General features: G+C 40.6%; 1 protein-coding gene across 1 annotated transcript in view; it reads right to left on the reverse strand.

Moving 5' to 3' along the window:
• VEGFC (vascular endothelial growth factor C) overlaps nt 1-20,130 on the reverse strand; it is a 230,284-nt gene that overhangs the window by 13,377 nt on the left and 196,777 nt on the right. The window contains exon 4 of the mRNA XM_082261991.1: nt 15,493-15,647. Within this exon, the coding sequence (XP_082118117.1) occupies nt 15,493-15,647 (155 nt within the window). The remainder of the gene's footprint in view (nt 1-15,492; nt 15,648-20,130) is intronic.

Raw genomic sequence — 20,130 nt, forward strand, 5'->3', positions numbered from 1 at the left:
GCTCCCCTCAGACTTATAGCCCATCCCAGGGTGCATTGCGGCTAACTCCACTGAGATAGCCATAAGCCCTGGTGTGCTATTGGCTAGGTTTCCTCCACTGTCCAATAAGAGGCCTCATTGGACACAGTGGATAGACTTACCAGGCACAACAGGTCATACCTGGAAGCATGAGACAGCCTAACTAAATGATCAGGCCCCCCTGATATGCAGACAGGACCACCCATATGCTTCTTCCTAGCACCTACCTAGGACGGTGCTACAACAGCGAACACTGATATTGACCAGTATTGGTGGATTTGTGTTATTTCCCACATTATTTTGATCACATCATGTCTTTCTCCTTATTCTGGTCTACTGGCCCTAGATGCGGCCGTCTTTTATAGCCAGTCTTTATCTCTTAACACATTTTTGATATTTTTTCTAATTATGAAAAACCAGCTTTTGCATCTATTTTATACTATAACAGCATTTCTGGGTTAATATACTATATGAACCTCAAGTCGACCCTGGAGAAGCCCAGTATGGGTGAAACGCATCAATCCTACCATCACCATGTTTGTTTTTCTGACTGCATGATATAGCTGGTGAAATTGTATACATGTTTGTTTGTTTGTTATATTTTTTTATTGATGGATTATTAAACTATGTTTTTAAATATGCTATCATCTGGTTTATTATAGGCTGTGGCACGTTAAACAATTCTCCATATCCCTGTATCTCCCCCTGTGGGAAACCCAGGGACTTCCTATGCTTTCTGAATATTGATATTTAGCAAATGTGCCATCTTATTTATCAGTACAAGCTCCCCTACCCAATTTTCCTACATTACAGATGACAGGCATTGGGAAGCATTTATGACAGAGGAGACCGACAGGTTTCTTTTTGTGCAAAAAAACATACATTTTTTTTAAAAAAAATTAGAGTTTAATACTACGTTAACCTGAGCAACGAAAACAAATGCAGCCACCGCATCTAAGGACTGGTAAACTACTAAATATTTTGTTCAGATATCCATTTAGCAACCTTTGGGATTTTTGCATTCAACAAGATGTAGAGTACCTTGAATGCCTGTGTATTTACCTAACTTTTTTAAAGGAAATCATTACAAATCAGTTAACACTCTAAAACATTTCTTACTCGTATACATATAGATATTTGAGAAAATCCCAAGGGCCCCATTTATTATGTGTTCATGAAGCTGTGTGAGACTTTAACCGCCCAATCAATATCCCACCTCTCATTACTCTGAATGAGTATCATTTATCTTAAACTCAGCACAGATGTTTCTGACAAAAGATTTTGATTGGCTGCAGAGGATCCCAAGACAGTAATTCTGCTTCTAATATGTACCTTGTGACACAGAGGAGCTTAACGTGAAGCCTGATATGTTATTGTACAAAGCCTTCCCATAATGTATGGCTTTTGCTGAATAATTATTTTACAAGTTATAGCTATATAATCTATAACAAACCATTAACACTAGAGCACAGATTTAATGCTGCAGGTTTTTTTCAGGACTTTTACCTAAGCAAACAAGCAAGAGCTTGCCACTGAACATTTGAACTACCCTACTGAGATTTCAACACATGAAACTGGGGCTGCCCTGGAACATAAACTAAAGCACATTGTCAGGAGTTCCCAGCAGCCAATGAAAAGGTTTCTACAGAACCATCTGCGTTACACCAAACATAAATAAAACCAAGTCAGGACAATGGAATGTGGAACGCTGCGAGTACATGACAGACCGATTGCCAGTGTTTTAGCAATGTGAAACAGACAATCTATTAGCCTTCAAACATGATGCCTGTTAAGAAATATATATAGCAAAAAAAAAAAGGTATTTGGGAAATGATAATGCAAGGTATGTTTCCTTGGGAGTTTGGAAAATACCAGAAAGTTGCTGCTAAATAGATGCAACATGTATTTTCTGTATTTTCAACGACAAAACATTAACCTCCCTGGCGGTATGATTCTTTCGGATTTTAGGTGCTGAAAGCGGTACCATTATTTTGCATGTAATTCTTGAGAATGAGCAGCCCAAACCAACTATTTACATATGATTTTTTTTTTTTTTTTACTGTGCGTTCTTCTTTATAACATCTTGGGTATGATAAAGTATGAAACACAAAATGTATAAATTATAATATAATAAAAAACTATAAATAAGGTAAAGTATGTATGCATGTATACATATATATATATATATATATATACTGTATATATATATATATATATATATATATATATATATATATATATATATATATATATATATATATATATATATATATACGTATATATATATATATACAGTGGGTACGGAAAGTATTCAGACCCCCTTGAATTTTTCACTCTTTGTTATATTGCAGCCATTTGCTAAAATCATTTAGGTTCATTCTTCTTCCTCATGAATGTACACATAGCACCCCATACTGACAGAAAAACACAGAATTGTTGACATTGTTGCAGATTTATTAAAAAAGAAAAACTGAAATATCACATGGTCCTAAGTATTCAGACCCTTTGCTGTGACACTCATATATTTAACTCAGGTGCTTTCCATTTCTTCTGATCATCCTTGAGATGGTTCTACACCTTCATTTGAGTCCAGCTGTGTTTGATTATACTGATTGGACTTGATTAGGAAAGCCACACACCTGTCTATATAAGACCTTCCAGATCACAATTCATGTCAGAGCAAATGAGAATCATGAGGTCAAAGGAACTGCCTGAAGAGCTCAGAGACAGAATTGTGGCAAGGCACAGATCTGGCCAATGTTACAAAAAGATTTCTGCTGCACTTAAGGTTCCTAAGAGCACAGTGGCCTCCATAATCCTCAAATGGAAGACATTTGGGATGACCAGAACCCTTCCTAGAGCTGGCTGTCCGGCCAAACTGAGCTATCGGGGGAGAAGAGCCTTGGTGAGAGAGGTAAAGAAGAACCCAAAGATCACTGTGGCTGAGCTCCAGAGATGCAGTCAGGAGATGGGAGAAAGTTGTAGAAAGTCAACCATCACTGCAGCCCTCCACCAGTCGGGGCTTTATGGCAGAGTGGCCCGACGGAAGCCTCTCCTCAGTGTAAGACACATGAAAGCCCGCGTGGAGTTTGCTAAAAAACACCTGAAGGACTCCAAGATGGTGAGAAATAAGATTCTCTGGTCTGATGAGACCAAAATAGAACTTTTTGGCCTTAATTCTAAGCGGTATGTGTGGAGAAAACCAGGCACTGCTCATCACCTGTCCAATACAGTCCCAAAAGTGAAGCATGGTGGTGGCAGCATCATGCTGTGGGGGTGTTTTTCAGCTGCAGGGACAGGACGACTGGTTGCAATTGAGGGAAAGATGAATGTGGCCAAGTACAGGGATATCCTGGACAAAAACCTTCTCCAGAGTGCTCTGGACCTCAGACTGGGCCGAAGGTTTACCTTCCAACAAGACAATGACCCTAAGCACAGCTAAAATAACGAAGGAGTGGCTTCACAACAACTCCGTGACTGTTCTTGAATGGCCCAGCCAGAGCCCTGACTTAAACCCAATTGAGCATCTCTGGAGAGACCTAAAAATGGCTGTCCACCAACATTTACCATCCAACCTGACAGAACTGGAGAGGATCTGCAAGGAGGAATGGCAGAGGATCCCCAAATCCAGGTGTGAAAGACTTGTTGCATCTTTCCCAAAAAGACTCCTGGCTGTATTAGATCAAAAGGGGGCTTCTACTAAATACTGAGCAAAGGGTCTGAATACTTAGGACCATGTGACATTTCAGTTTTTCTTTTTTAATAAATCTGCAACAATGTCAACAATTCTGTGTTTTTCTGTCAGTATGGGGTGCTATGTGTACATTCATGAGGAAGAAGAATGAACTTAAATTATTTTAGCAAATGGCTGCAATATAACAAAGAGTGAAAAATTTAAGGGGGTCTGAATACTTTCCGTACCCACTGTATATATATATATATATATATATATATACATAAAAAGTACAGTAAAACTGCAGGAAAGGGCACTGGGGGGCAATGTAATGTGAATTTATTTTATTTTGAATGGTATCAGTGTGCTTGGTGTGTTTTACATTTGAATTTGCGCCGGTTCCACCCCCCTGTGAACGTCACGTCGCAGGAGGAGAGTATAGGGAGGAAGATCCGCCGCCGCATACCGCTCGCATACATCGCTGGATCCCATTGACAAGGTAAGTAACCTCTTTTACAGGATCCAGCGACGCTTTTGGCTCTGAAATTTAACCCCGAGCCACGCTCGGGAATACCACTAAGAAGGTTAGTGAATCGCTCTCTCCCAAGCTACTCCTATGCTGGCTAGATCCTAATAACATTTTGTTTGAAAATTTCCATTTCAAGAAAGTTGGTTCAATTTTCTAATTGTAAGTGGGGTCAAATCGATGTTCATTTGCAACTGCAGTGACAGGAAAATTGGAAGTAGAAGGATGAAAAATATAAATGCGGTTTTTGTTCAGGAAAGTCTATTCATTCCAAAATGTTGGAAAAAAAAATGTTTTTTTAAAGTACAAATGATTATTGTCAAGTCATTGAATATTCCGAGAATTTTCATACAACTCCACTAATGTATGGGCAACTTTAGGCTGCTCATAGATATAGTCTGACTATCTCTTAGATTGTAAGCTCTAACAAGCAGGGCCCTCAGACTCCTACTGTATTAAAATGTATTGTATTTGTACTGTCTACCCTCAAGTTGTAAAGCGCTGCGTAAACTGTTGGCGCTATATAAATCCTATATAATAATAATAATAATAATAATAATAATATCTGAATCTGGCTAGTTCCTTCAGACTCACAATCTGATTTGTCCTATCAGGGTATCAGCAGACACCCTGGGCTGAGCAATCTTCAAGGAAAAAGACTGACTGAACAGGTTAGATATGCCTGCCCAATCACTGTAGGTTTTGACTTTGCTCCAATACCTCCTTTGCTACATTTACATGAACAGGCACATTTGAGTTGATCCATGCACATGACATGTGTTAATGTGATAGCCGAATAACATTTGGGAGGTCAGATTGTAACTGCATGACAGATTTTAACCACTTGCCGACCGCCGCAAGTACATATACTGCGGTGGTCAGCCCCTCCTGGGCAAAGTGACGTACCGGTACGTCACTCACCCACGAGCCAATAGGGGGCAAACGCGTGCCGCCGGAGGCGCGCTCCCTCCCCCGCTCATTTACAGGGATCCCCGCGCGTGTGACCGGCGGCTCCGATGTCTGCCAGCCACTCACGATCTCCCGCTGGAGAGGGAGACTGGAGAGGGAGAAAGGCAGGCGGCTGATGCAAACAAAGCCGCCTGTCATTCTCCCTGGTGTAACTGCAGAGATCATACGATGCTGCTATGTCCACGCCCCTTGACAGTTAGAAGCACGCCCCTAGGGACACACTTAACCCCTGGATCTCTAATAAATTTAACCCCTTCCCTGCCAGTGTCATTTTTACAGTAACAGTGCATATGTAGCACTGATTACTGTAGTAATGTCACTGGTACCCCTAAAAGTGTCAAAAATATTAGTCAGGGGTCCGATCTGTCCGCTGCAATGTCGAAGTCTCGCAAAAAAATCGCAGATCGTCGCCATTACTAGTTAAAAAAAAACAATAAAAATTACATAAATCTTACACTTAGTAAATGCAATAACTTTTGCGCAAACCAATCAAAATACGCTTACTGCGATTTTTTTTACAAAAAATATGTAGCAGAAAACAAATTGGCCTAAAATGTTAAAAAATTTTGATTTTTACATTTTTTTGGGGGGAATTTCATATAACAAAATGTGAAAAATATTGCTATTTTTTCAAAATTGACGCTCTTTTTTTTGTTTATAGCGCAAAAAATAAAAATCACACAGGTGATCACATACCACCAAAAGAAAGCTCTGTTTGTGGGAAAAAAGGGACGTCAATTTCATTTTGGTACAGCGTCACACGACCGCGCAATTGTCCGTTAAATTCACATAATGCCGAATCGCAAAATAGGCCCTGGTCTTTGAGCAGCCAAACCCTCCGGGGCTTAAGTGGTTAAAGAGGACACCCCCCCCCCTCCTTAAAAGATTTGACTACAATAATAAATTCTCCTTCGTAAAGCTACTAAAGTTCTCAGTCTCAGAGCTATATCCGCCCACGGGTCAGAAACTCGCCATTTAAAAAAAATGTCATCAACAGCCAGCTTCTTTTTCTTTTTTATCCCCTGCAAGCCCACCAATGACATCTGCAACTTATCTCACACATACATCATACAACATCAACGTCATATATTAATCTGTTGATAGAGAAAAAGCCTTCCAGCACCCCATTCTTTTTCCCAATATGTCACAGTTTAAGAAGCAAGGTCTCAAGCACTGGTGACATAGCCTTTCCAGGTGCTAATGTGAGACACTGGCTTTGTCACCAGTGCCTGAATATACAAAAATGTGACATGAAGAAAAATGTAAAAATGTTACATAGGAAGTAGATATAGATGCAGTGCTGCATGCACCGGGGACTTTTATCTTTTGGCGAAAGATCTACTTTAAGGAATATAGACCAGATAACAGAGAAGTTAACTGTAGAAGAGCTCACAGAGTGATCATACAAAAACTCCATATAGCAGAGTCTCTGCAGCCCAACTCCAGGTTTGAAGAGATGTGGCCCCACTTCTCCTCAACTCTATTTTCCAAAATCACTTCATACATACATTAAATGCTGCAAACTTCTGGGCAGTCATGTGATATCATGGATCCATTCATTTATACTTCAGTGTCAGCAATGGGTGATTCTTATTCCTGGAGAGTGCGCCATTCTGTGCAGTATTATTGCGCCCAGGCGAGTGATGATACAACCATAGGGGGTGGGTCCATGACCACCTCAGCTCACAGGAACTGGTTAGAATGACTCGGGTGCCATTAAATCCAGCAAAGCACCATTCCTGGATGGCAGAGATCTTTTTTAATTGTTAATATCCTGGGCTGCTTGTTTTCTTAACAATTTTACGATGGTGGATTTGGGTTTTAGTATTTAAAGGGGGGGGGGGGTTACTGATGAATGGAATTACATTGCTTGTTGTTTATTCTTTTTGCAATGCTAAATTTTTTAAAAACAATTTTCCTCCATATAATGCACACAGAAACAAAGGTTTTTAGCTATTCACTTTGTCTATTATTTCCATTTTTTCCTGTAAGGTACCCATAGATATTGGATTTCTGTCTGATTTAGTAACGACTGCCACATCTATAGGCAACCTTAAATTCAGCAGATGCTAGCAGAAGACAGATGTAAGGGAAAGTAGATCAGCTGTATGTTATACAGTAGTTTTAGCTCTCTCAAGCTGTTACACTGCCTATGGTACTATAAATGTCTGCCATGTACATAAACTCCTACTTATGTGCTTATGCTTATGTGCATATCGGTTTGATAAATAAAATAAACAGGACTCCTGCTTAGTTTTCCAATGTCCAAGGACTATTTATTGTGTAAGGCAAGCTGTAGTTGCACATAAGCTTTTTTGCACAAAATTGAAGAAACCAAATTTTAAAACTAGCTGTAAAAGTTTTACATATTTGATTTCCTTATAATGTATGTGTAGTAAAATGCCCACCTCATGTATTACTTTGAATTCTGGCCAAGCTTAAAAAAAAACATATATGGGTTCATTGATAATAGCAGCAGTAACTGAAAGTTTCTAGAATTGTATGTAGTAAGAAAATGAATGCAGTTTCAGTAGATAAAAACTATCCCTGATTTTCTATGTGTTTTTGCAATTTTATTGGAGGGGAAAACTGGCCTGATTTTCAGTAGTGATAAACATAGCGATAACATCACTATCAATGCAAAGTGGTCGGTGACAAATTTCCAAATCAAAAGAAAATAAATACGCTGGACTCTAATGGTTCAGGGGCAGGTTTTTAGCACCACTATAAAAGGGCACCAAAAAAAAAACAAGGTGATACCACCCTTCTCCTGCGCTAGGGATCCAAGCTCCCCGACCACACTCCCCACAGAACTCACAGCTGGCGTCTTGGATGGCTAAGGTCTTGCTGCCCAAAAAGGACTGGGGTAGTCCAACGATACTAGAGACAAACAGAAACAAAGAAAGGGCGCACCGACCTAGCGCATTATCCTCAATAATAGGCTTCATTCACGCAACATATAAAATGGCTACTCACAAACACGGGTGAAAAATGATCATAACAAGCTCAGTTGCTCCAGTGTCAGGAATAGTCCAAATGTTAGTCCATAATCCAATAAGATGACGTCTGACGCATTTCGAGGCTCAGGCTCTGAGGAAGCTCAACTCTGCACCCCCTGCACCCCTCTTCCACAGATCACCTCTGTACTCCCTGTACCACTGCACCTCTCCCTCTCATCTCATTTGCCTCTTGCTACTACCAGCTGAATTGTGGCATTGTACTTTGGTGGTGGTGCTGCCTGTACAATGCACCCCTGCTGCTCTGCAGCTCCATTGGCCTTTTATACCCTTTCTAACTGGAACCAGACTGGCAGCTACAGCGTAAACACCGAGCAGCATGGCAGCAGCAAAGGGGGTAAAATGCGCCACACTTGAAAAATGCTGACAAAATATATTACTGTAATGTAAAGCTACACAAATAATCATATTATTACAACAATTATATTAACTAAATATAATTATAAATACAGAGTCATAGTTTATTACAGAGTTTATTATGCATTGTAGAGTAACAATAAGGGGTTTGATAACAATACATACCTACAATGATCTATAGCTGCAAAGAGTATTGTCATTTCTCTTTATAGACCCAATATTTCACCCCAGTTTCCTACTGTCAAGTAAAGTAAAATACAGCCAAAGATTATGAGAAGTGTGTTGGGGCATTATTTCTTCCTCTGATCTGAGACTGTATTTCTATGACTGCCACCAATGATGTGGCACTCTTCCTCTTATTGATTCCAATGATTGGGCATGGTTTACTCACACTGACAATAGGACATTTTCTTTTCCCACTGGCTACAGTCTGACAAACAGTGAACTTTCCCTTTGTGTAGAAAGATTGGAGAACCCTTCCCTAGACACATGTCCACAAGTCTCTTTTCAACAAATCCGTTCCTCATTCTCATTTCTTGTCTGCAATCACAGTGCAGATGTAGGTAGGCTTGAAGTGGTTGTAAAAAAACTTCTGTGCGCAGCAGTGCCCCCAGCCCCCTCCCACCCCCAAAAAAAAGCTTACCTGAGCCCCATCTTAACCTCCCTGGTGGTATGATTCTTTTGGATTTTAGGTGCTGAAAGCGGTACCATTATTTTGCATGTAATTCTTGGGAATGAGCAGCCCAAACCAACTGTATACATTTATTATATATATATACATTCACAAGAATTACGTGTATATATATATATACGTGTGTATATATATATATGTGTGTGTGTGTGTATATATATATATATATAATGTATGTGTATATATATATATATATATATATATACGTATATATATATATATATATATACTGTATATATATATATGTATATATGTATATATATATATATATATATATACATATATTTACATAAAAAGTACAGTAAAACTGCAGGAAAGGGCACTGGGGGGGCAATGTAATGTGATTTTATTTTATTTTGAACGGTATCAGTGTGTTTGGTGCATTTTACATTTGAATTTCCCGCCGTTTCAACCCCCCGGCGGACGTCACGTCGCCAGAGAAGGAAGCCGGGGCTCGCAGACGATCGGGAGGAAGCTCCGCCGCCGCACACCGCCCGCAGTCTTCGCTGGATCCCGGAGAAAGTAAAGCCTCCTCCAGCATCCAGCGATCTTCTTAGCGCTACCCAGAGTGTGACTCGGGGTTACCGCTTTTGGCACTAAAATCTTACCCCGAGTCACACTCGGGAATACTGCTAGGAAGGTTAATCCAGCGATGCGTACGAGAGCCTAGGCTCTCCCAGGTTTCGCTCTTCTCATTGGCTGAGACAGCAGCAGTAGTCACTGGCTCTCACTACTGTCAATCACAGCCATTGAGGCTAAGGGGAGAGTGCCAGGTTGGGGCCGAGCTGCTCTCTGTGTGTATGGACACGCAGAGCAGTGACTCATGAGTGAGCCTACTCGGGTGACTCCATAGCAAGCTGCTTGTTATGGGGGCAATAGGCAGGGGACAGGAGCGCTGGTGGGGGATCCAGAGAAGCAGAGGAAAACCACTACATAGAGCAGGTAAGTGTGACATGTTTGTTATTTAAAAAAAAAAAAAAAACTGAACTTCAGGCTCCTTTCACACTTGTGCAACTTGTCATAATTACATATTAACATAGTTAGGTTGAGTACATCTAGCGCAACCAATAAAAAACAAAAAAGAAAACAACCATACAATCCTATATACACAATCCTATACCCACAGTTGATCCAGAGGAAGGTGAAAAACCCCAGCAAAGCATGATCACATTTGCTACAGCAGGGGAAAAAATTCCTTCCTGATCCACCAAGAGGCAATTGGATATTCCCTGGATCAACTTTATCTATTAATATTAGTACCCACTTATATTATGTACACCTAAGAAGGAATCCAGGCCTCTTTTAAAGCAATCTACTGAGCTGGCCAGAACCACCTCTGGAGGGAGTCTATTCCACTTTTAACACAGCTCTTACTGTGACAAAATCTCTTTTCTTCTAGACATAAAGAGTGCCCCCTTGTCCTCTGTGATGACCTTAAAGTTACTAACTCACTCAGCACACTTATTTTGTATATTTTTTATTTTGGTACAAATAGTACCATTTCCAATGGTTGTTTGTAACATGGGAACCTTCTTACCTTCTGCCATAGCTCCCCCCCCCCCCATCTTTCCCCATTCCACCCAGCAATAGGGGCTGACCCCTGTCTGACCTGTCTGCACCATTATTATCTACAGTATCTCACAAAAGTGAGTACACCCCTCACTTTTGTTGCCAGTGGTTTAGACATTAATGGCTGTGTGTTGATTTATTTTGAGGGGACAGCACATTTACACTGTTATACAAGCTGTACACTCACTACTTTACATTGTAGCAAAGTGTAATTTCTTTAGTGTTGCCACATTAAAAAATATAATAAAATATTTACAAACATGTGAGGGGTGTACTCACTTTTTTGAGATACTGTAAATCCCCCCCCCCCCCCTCAATTCTAGTTTAAATACTCCTCCAGGCTTTCCATATACCTCTTCCCCAGCACAGCAGACCCCCTTCCATTTAGGTGCAAACTATCTCTAGAATAAAGGGTGCACCACAATGAAAAGTCAGCCCAGTGCTCTAAAATCACAAATCCCTCCTTCTTACACCAGGTCTTTAGCCATGCATTAAGCTCTGTAATCTCCCCCTGTCTTTCCTGTGTTGCTCATGGCACATGCAATATTTTAGAGAATATCACATTGGAGGCCCTTTCCTTCAACTTGCAGCCTAGTTCATTAAATTGGTTCTTAAGGAGCCTCCACCTTCCATATTTTTTGTCATTGGTTTCAACATGGACCAAGACAGCTTGGTTATGCCCAGCTCCTCCCAATATTTTATCAACCTGGTCCGCCACATGTCGAACGCTGGCACCAGGGAGACAGCAAACCAATCAGTTGAGGCGATCCTGGCGACAAATTATTCTATCAGTCCTTCTGATTAGAGAATCCCCTATTACCACCAACTGTCTAGGCATACCTGCACAACCCTCACCACCTCTACTAGATGGGCTGCTCTCCCGGCTGTTAGGATAGCAGTGACATCTAGGGCTGCCACCTCTGAACTTGCTACCCCCACATCTTCACCCAACTTGGCAAATCTGTTAGGGTGCTGAAACCCAGGGCTGGCCTTCCTTTTCTGTGAGCCCCTACCACTCCCTTTGACTGTATTAACCCATATTCCTACCTGATAATCCTGACTTACCCATCCACACTCCGCATTAACCCCCATCAGCCACCTGCTCAGTGAGCAGAGGACCCCTTTCAAGGTTGTCAGTTCTCCCCAGTGTTGCAACTTTCCCCTCAAGATCTCTAATGTGAGCTTCCAGAAGGGCAACCCGCTCACATCTGTCGCAGCGGTATCCATCCTGGTTGCTCTGTTTTTGCATCCATGCGGCACAATGTGCACTGCACAAAACCTTTAATCTTGCTAGCACACATTTTCCCGGATACAATAATACCACTAACAGAAAATTTGAGATGTTATTTACAATCTTGAAGACCCCTGTTATAAACTCTGGTTTTTAACTCACCACGTAGTCAAGCTCCACTTGCTCAGAATTCTAGCAAGCAAAAAGGTGGCAAGCTCAGAAATGAGTCCTACGGAAAGTTATATAAGATCTGAAACACCTGTGACCAATTAACCACTCCCCTTAATTAGTAGTCTGAAGGAAGGAAAGAGAGGGAAAAAAAAGGGCTACTTAAAAAGTGACAGAAAAGGTGTAAAAACTGCAAGGAAAGACCCCCTAAAAAACACATAAAACTGCAAACACAACAATCACCAGCAGTCAAAAGTAAAACTGTTTATCACACAATCTGGCAAGCAACTTTGGACCCAAAGTCACATGGCAAGTCACACCCCATGTTTCCCTTTGAGTACTGTTCATATCGGTGTGACTTCAAGTTGCAGCAACTTCAAAGTAGTTCCTGCTTTACTTTGGTCTGACTTTCATGTGACTTGAGGTCCATAGATCTCAATATGTTAACCCTCAAAAGTCGCATGAAAGTCGCACCCACATTAAATATAGATGCAATTTTGATGCAACTTTGGATGAGTGCAAAAATGAAAAATCCGTTTTTTATTGTCTAACAAATTCAGAACGATCAAAATTTGAATCAGTTGAAAATGAATCAACCGATTCTAATTCTGTGTGAAGAATAGCTGGTTGTTAAGGAGTAGGCCGGAAGCCGGCCACCGTGTCCCTTACAACTGATGACTAATCAGCTGTCAGTGAGTTTCCCCTTATCAGAATCTGGGAGCCCCCTTTAACAAGGGGCTCCCAGATCCTGTCCCTCCCCTATGTGATTGAGTATGAGGTACTATCCTACCCATTCATCAAAAATTTGTAAAAAGTGAATAGACACAGTACATTGTTTTTGACAATTCCTTTTTTAAAAAAATACAAAAATCAATGTCCCCCGAAGGTGATCCATAGTTAATCACACTGCCTGCTGCAACAAAAAAGGAAAACCTGTGGCCCCGAGGATCATACAGACTGCCTGCTCCTCTGTCTGACAGTTCCTAAATACCTAATGGCGGGGGGCCTCCCCGTGACATTGCCAGGTGACACCGCCCGCCCCCTTGTAAAGAAAACGTTACTAGAGGGCAGTGCCCCCCAGTGATGTCCCTGGATGGCCCTGCCCTTTAGGTATTTAGGAGCTGTCAGATGGAGGAGCAGGCAGTCTGCGGGAGCGATCGTCAGGACAAGAGGGTTTTCTTTTCGGTGTGGTGGTGCAGAGGGCGGTGTGATTGATGATGGATCTACTTCAAGGGACATTGTTTTTGTATTTATTTATTTTTTTAATAAAGGAATTGTCAAAAACATGTTTACTGCGTTTATTCACTTTTTCACATTTTTGATGAATGGGTAGGGGTACTATGCACCCCATACTCATAGGGGGTGGGGTTGGGATCTGAGGGCCCCCATGTTAAAGGGGACTTCCAGATTATGATAAGCTCCCAACCCGCAGACCCCCACAACCCCCGCCGAGGGTTGTGAGGATAAGGGCCCCTGTCCCCATCAAAAAAGGGCAAGGTGCTTTGGGGTGGGGGGGCAAAGCCCCTGCCCCAAAGCACCCCCTCATGTTGAGGGCATGTGACCTGGTACGGTTTAGTAGGGGGGCACTTGCTCCCTTCTCTTTCCTGACCTGCCAGGCTGCATGCTCGAATAAGGGTCATGGATTTAGAGGGGGACCCCACAATGTTTTTTTTAAAAATTGGTGTGCGGTTCCTCTTCAAATTCATACCACACCCAAAGGGCCTGGTATGCATGGGAGGGGAGACCTCATGCCGTTTATTTATTTTTTATTTTCTTTTTAATTGTCTGCATTCTTTTTTTTACAAGCAGCTGTTAGTGGGAAACTCATTAACAGCTGATGAGTCATTGGTGGTTAAGGACACGTCGGCTGGCTTCCCAGCCCGCTGCTCAACAACCAGCTATTCTTAACACAGAATTTGAATCGGTTGATCAATTTTCGACCAATTTGAATTCTAATCATTTTGACAATTTGGAATGTGTTAGAAAATAAGAAACCTAAGGAATTTTTCATTTTTGCACTCATCCAAAGTCGCATCAAAGTCCTGTCAAGTTACACGGCAAAGTCGCAATGGAAATCACACCCATTTTAAAGTTGCACAAGTGTGAAAGGAGCCTAAATGTTAATTTAATGTAAACAATGCAATGTTTGCACTGGTCTTAGCTTGTATTACCAGTGTTACCCAGAAGATATGAGATTTAATTTACCTCAGACAATATTCGGGTTAAATGAGAGTTCTTTGACCATGAGTGAAAGCTTCAAAACAGCAATATTAGTTTTATTGGTATATAGCCTGAAAGCCTAAATTAATTTACAACAATCTATCTATAGTACATACAAAAATGGAAAATATTCCTAGTTTAACTGAACAAATATAGAGTATGATACTCATATACAAACACAGCACTATCAACACAAAGAGGACAAGCAATGTATACCTTAAAAGTTCATAATTACCCTTCCCATGGGAGTTTCATCCTAGTCTGCATGCAAGAGAAAGTCTCTCCTTCCCACCTCCACTAATATAGACCCATATCGCCTTGCTCAGAGCCATTCTGATTGGTGTAGCAATCCTACCCTTCTCCTCCGTCTGGGCGTATATTATTCAGGATTGGACAATTTCCCCATCCCCTATATTGAGCATAACCCAGCCTCTCGATAGCCCTCCTCTCTTATCAGTATTGCCTTGGCCCCAGGATGTCTGGCTATCAGGAACTTAAGTACAGAGTGGTACTATTCTGCATATCAGTTTGTTTTCCAGTGCACATAGCAGGCTGGCATTTGAAACGGACTTGTTAATTAAATTACTATTGCTGGTCAGACTTTAAAAGTCTACACTAATATTCATCTATGTGTTTGACATCAACACTCAATATCTTGAAAAATAAATATTCACATCCATCTATTTACAATTATTATAGGAGATTTATACATAACTCCTCATCAGGTCAGACAGTAATGGAGATTACACATAAACCCATAAGGCAACACCAGCTTTCAAAGAACATGGAATTAAAATGCATAGGTAAAAGCCTATATATGCGTAGTTTCATGGTATTTATGGATATAGTCTATCTGGCAGGTTAGTGCTAACGGGTACGTTTGGACCACAAGTTATGTGTGCCAATTGATTGGGTCTTAGACAATCTTGGTGCAAATTGGGCAATAATGTTAAATCCTTTCTACACATCCTAAAATTTTCTAAATGCAATTTTTGAAAAATCTATATCTTAACAGCAAATACATAATAGAATCTAAACCCCCTTGATACTTACTGTATTTGTGTTGCTGGCAAAGATCGTCTGATAATTGAATGGACTTGTCTGTAAACATCCAACTTAGACATGCACCGACAGGATGTATGGTTTGCAAAACTAATTGTTACTGGTTTTACTGGTCCTTGAGACAGCGGGACTGTGATTTCAAATAACTAAAAAAAAGGACAAAGTGGGGAACATTTTCAGTTATAATTTATTACTATCAAACATTTCACAATCAAGAACAGATTATTGGTACTTGACAAGCTACAGATGCAAAAACACCCCACCTAGAATAACAATTAATAGCGTGAAACATTTAGGATCATTTTTAATAAGGTTAATTGCAAAACACATAACTATTTACAGTGTAGTTTATAGCAACATGTTATGCTGAAAAGAAGCATGTGGAGCATGTCCTACTTTTTTTCAGCGCACACCACTGCGGTGCGATTGTTTAAACTGAAATCTGAAGACTCAAGACAAACTGCCAGCTATATGCACTAAATTAAGTCTATTAGGATGTATCTAAGAGCAAAACCCTTTTATTATATTGCAGCTTACCAACTTTTAGATGTAATGGCTGTATTAGATTCCTTTGTTAATCTTTTGTTCTATTTTCATCTGGTGATCCAGCCAGTAAGTTTGTTGATTTTAAACAGAAAAGCTCTCTTGCAGTTACAGGGATGAGATAGACCATTTACCACTGGCAGGAATGCTTACAATGATCACCTTTTTTTTATTTATGTACAACCTTTATCCCAAAAGATAAAAAAGAAAACTCTTTGCTGTAACATCCTATAAAGTATTAGCTGAAATTTGGATTTAATTTGCTAGATGTGCTAGCAGATTTAAATACATTAACAATCCCCTAACAATCCCTCCCTCCAGACTAACAATGCTGCTGTCCAAAGGTGCCCCCTATGCTCCTTCTTCAAGAGTGGTGGGCACTTTAATACAGGAGGTGTGTTAGTGACCATATTAATAGGTGAAAACCGGGAAAAACACCTAAAAAAAGAAAATTAAGGCAGCCACCACATCTAATGATTGGTAAGCTGCAATATATTCCATTTTTTGTTTTGGGTTTAATACCACCTTAAGACCAAGTTTGTCATTCCTTACAGGTTGAAAGGCAAAATCTGACTGGTTATTGAGGACAGCACCAACAGCTTTCTTCTGCCATCGTTGTTATCCGTCTGAGGGACCAGCGGGAGGTGCCTCCCTCTGTTTCTCATGCTCCTGGGCATATATTGGTGGTGACGTGTGCATGCTCGACCCTATCTGGCCTTTGAGCATGCGCACCTCTGGCGCCCAGGGCTGCTTTGATGTCAGACACTGTAAGCGCTATGACTTCAGAAGATGGCGCCTGGTACTTGGTGCACATGCGCTGATAGCTGGGTCAGCCAGGAGCCACCATGTTTGTTATCTTGGACACTGTGCGGCATATGGGGGGGTGGCAATTGTGGCCAATTTGGGGACTATTTAAGATGCAGTTTTCCCTCCGGGAGTCTATGTATCCTGGATGACGCCCTTGAGATTAATGTAAGGTTGAGTTATGAGAAAGAGGGGAGTGTAATACCCATAGGTATGTGGGCACTATTAAAGGTGACATCTTAGAGTGTAATGGAGTGTGTATTGCATATTTTACAGATAATCCAGCACTATACGGTTTTTGACTAATAGGTATATGTATTGCACTCTATGTTGAAGACAGGCGGCCCTTTAAAGGTAATGCATATTTAATAATATAAGTTCTGACAAAATGGCAGATATGGAAATGTAGGAACTTTTTGGCAGAATGATAAATGTATAGAAGGGGATGGTGTCCTCATGTTATAGTGGGATTTGCTCTTGAAAGTGCTTTATTTAAATAGGTATTTACACTTATTGGATCAGCTAACCCTTTATATAAAAAATTGTGATACACCAACTTTGTCCCAGATATTTACACAAGCCTGACATATATATTTGGATATAATAATTGGATTGGTGGTATATATTAAGGAGGATTGAGAAACCTTTAGTTCATTTTTACCTATCGCATCATATTGAGTTTGTAGTTACTGTTGTATTTTTTATAGCTTGTAATAACAAGATGAAGCTCCACACCCAGAAAATAGCATAATCGCCTTGGGTGTCATCTGAGGGTGCGTTTTTCTTTTCTTGGGGGTAACTATGCTCCAATTCCAGGCCTCCCTCTTGGACCTCTCTGGTGGTAAATATTGTGGATTATTATTCATTTTTTTCACTGTGCAAATGTATATTTTTCTGTACATTTTCTTGTTGCGTTTAGAGCAGTTTACCTTTACCTCTGTCTGCTTAGTGGATACCATCCAAGCAAAGCATCTGGCTAATGAAAATGCTGGTTGGCATGTTTGTTAAAATATGAAAGAGAGGTGTTTTTCTCCATCATATGTCTCTAATTTAATGTATGTTATGATAAGTAACTAAAATGGCAATTGGGGGTATTTACCAATAGTTTATGTATTGTTGGATTAAATAATTATTTTTAACATCTTGTTAACTTAAGCAACAAAAAAAGGGTTGAATTTTATATCGGAATTTGTGTTAATTGGGTCTTGAGATCCCGCCATCTTTTTTCCTGTAGATATTGTTATACTATATAAGGGTTGTGGCACATTTCATTTTTTGAGACAACATAATATTTTGTCTATAAGCAGGCACAAATTGTTTGGAGCTGTAGGAGATCCAGGAGGTCCAATATTGACCTTAAAGTTTCTTGTAACCCAAAATAATCTCTTGCTAACTGCAGTTCAAGATCTTGCTTTATGAATTGTACATTCATTCATTTTGGCCTGGGTTTCATGTGGCATGAACTGAAAATTAGGCACAAAAACTGAACAGGCATTCTACAAGATGTAGATCTCTTGCCAAGACATTAATAAGTGTTCTCAATTCTAAATCTGCAGCTTTAAACTTAGTTCAAAAGACCTTCCAGCTACACTACAGTACATCACCAGCTATGTACCAGGCCCACTGTTGGACAGTAGACTAGGAGTACAGACTCCCTACACTCACATCACCCTGATAAAGAGATCTGCACATTCAGATGACCTCCTAAACTAAGTGTAACCAGATTACAGGGCAAATAATCCTCATTTGATTTTGTCTATTACCAGTTCACTACTTAGCAGGATCAGTTCACCCTTTGGACTGGTGATCCATGACATTCACGTATCTCAAAATGGCCCTATTCAAGTTCAATCCTGGTGATTCACTCGTCACTACTGGTGAGCTAAATCAACCATTCACTTGTAACTCTTTGGAATCTACTGGCATGATCTGTGTACCAAGGCCCCAGCACCACCCTCAAACATGAAGTCTTAGTCTCCCCTTTCACAATAGATATACCCTCAATGTTTTACTGGTGTAATTTAAAATATAATAAATGTTTTCCAGAGAGAATGTGGTCACTTTGGAATGACTATGGTAGATAGGTGAACCTAAGGACTGGAGTATTAATATTCCAAAAAAATGGAAGAACTAGCATCTACACATAATGTGACTACCAGTTGTGGGTGAAATAACCCATAGGTTGCAAACAGAGCATGGCTTTTAGAACAAGGTAAAGTAATTGTAATTAGGGATGCACCGATCTGACTTTTTTGGTCCCGATCCCGATACCGATCTTTTGCTTTGTGAAATCGCCGTTCCCGAGTCCGATCTGGAAGTACTGTTTTGTGAGCTTATAACAAAATAATATTTCCGGATCGGTATCGGTAACGGCGATTTCACAAAGCAAAAGATCGGTATCGGGACCAAAAAAGTTGGATCGGTGCATCCCTAATTACAATTACTTTCCCTTGTTCTAAAAGCCATGCTCTGTTTGCAACCTATGGGTTATTTCACCCACAACTGGTAGTCACATTATGTGTAGATGCTAGTTCTTCCATTTTTTTGGAATATTAATACTCCAGTCCTTAGGTTCACCTATCTACCATAGTCATTCCAAAGTGACCACATTCTCTCTGGAAAACATTTATTATATTTTAAATTACACCAGTAAAACATTGAGGGTATATCTATTGTGAAAGGGGAGACTAAGACTTCATGTTTGAGGGTGGTGCTGGGGCCTTGGTACACAGATCATGCCAGTAGATTCCAAAGAGTTACAAGTGAATGGTTGATTTAGCTCATCAGTTTATAACATTTTACCAGTTTATAACATTATAACATTGTGCATTCAAAATCTAAAATGTCATGGGTTTAGTTTTTAAGGCCCCGTTCACATACGAGCGACGCTACTTCCAGGGGCGACCTCCGAGGTCGCGGTGCGAGCAGCAAGCCGCGACCTCGGAGCGGCCGCCACGGACTTCATAACATTGAAGTCTATGGCGGTCGCCTCCTGGTCGCCCCAAAGAAGCTCCGGACCCTTTTTCTAAGTCGGAGCGACTTGTGTCGCTCCTATTAGAACGGGTCCGCAGCTTCCCTATGGAAGGCGACCTACGGCGACCTGTGGGGTGACCAGGTCGCCTCACAGGTCGCCTTAGTGTGAACGGGGACTAAGAGTTTAAACTTCCCTCCTCCGGCAGACAGAATGAAAAGATACATTGTAATCATTGTGTTTACTTAACTGGGAGAGTTGAAAGGCATTTGCAGGAGGCTCTTTTTTTTTTCTTTGACACCTGTCACAAG

Source organism: Pelophylax lessonae (assembly GCF_965119305.1).
Source record: "Pelophylax lessonae genome assembly, chromosome: 1".
In the NCBI taxonomy this organism is placed as follows: Eukaryota; Metazoa; Chordata; class Amphibia; order Anura; family Ranidae; genus Pelophylax; species Pelophylax lessonae.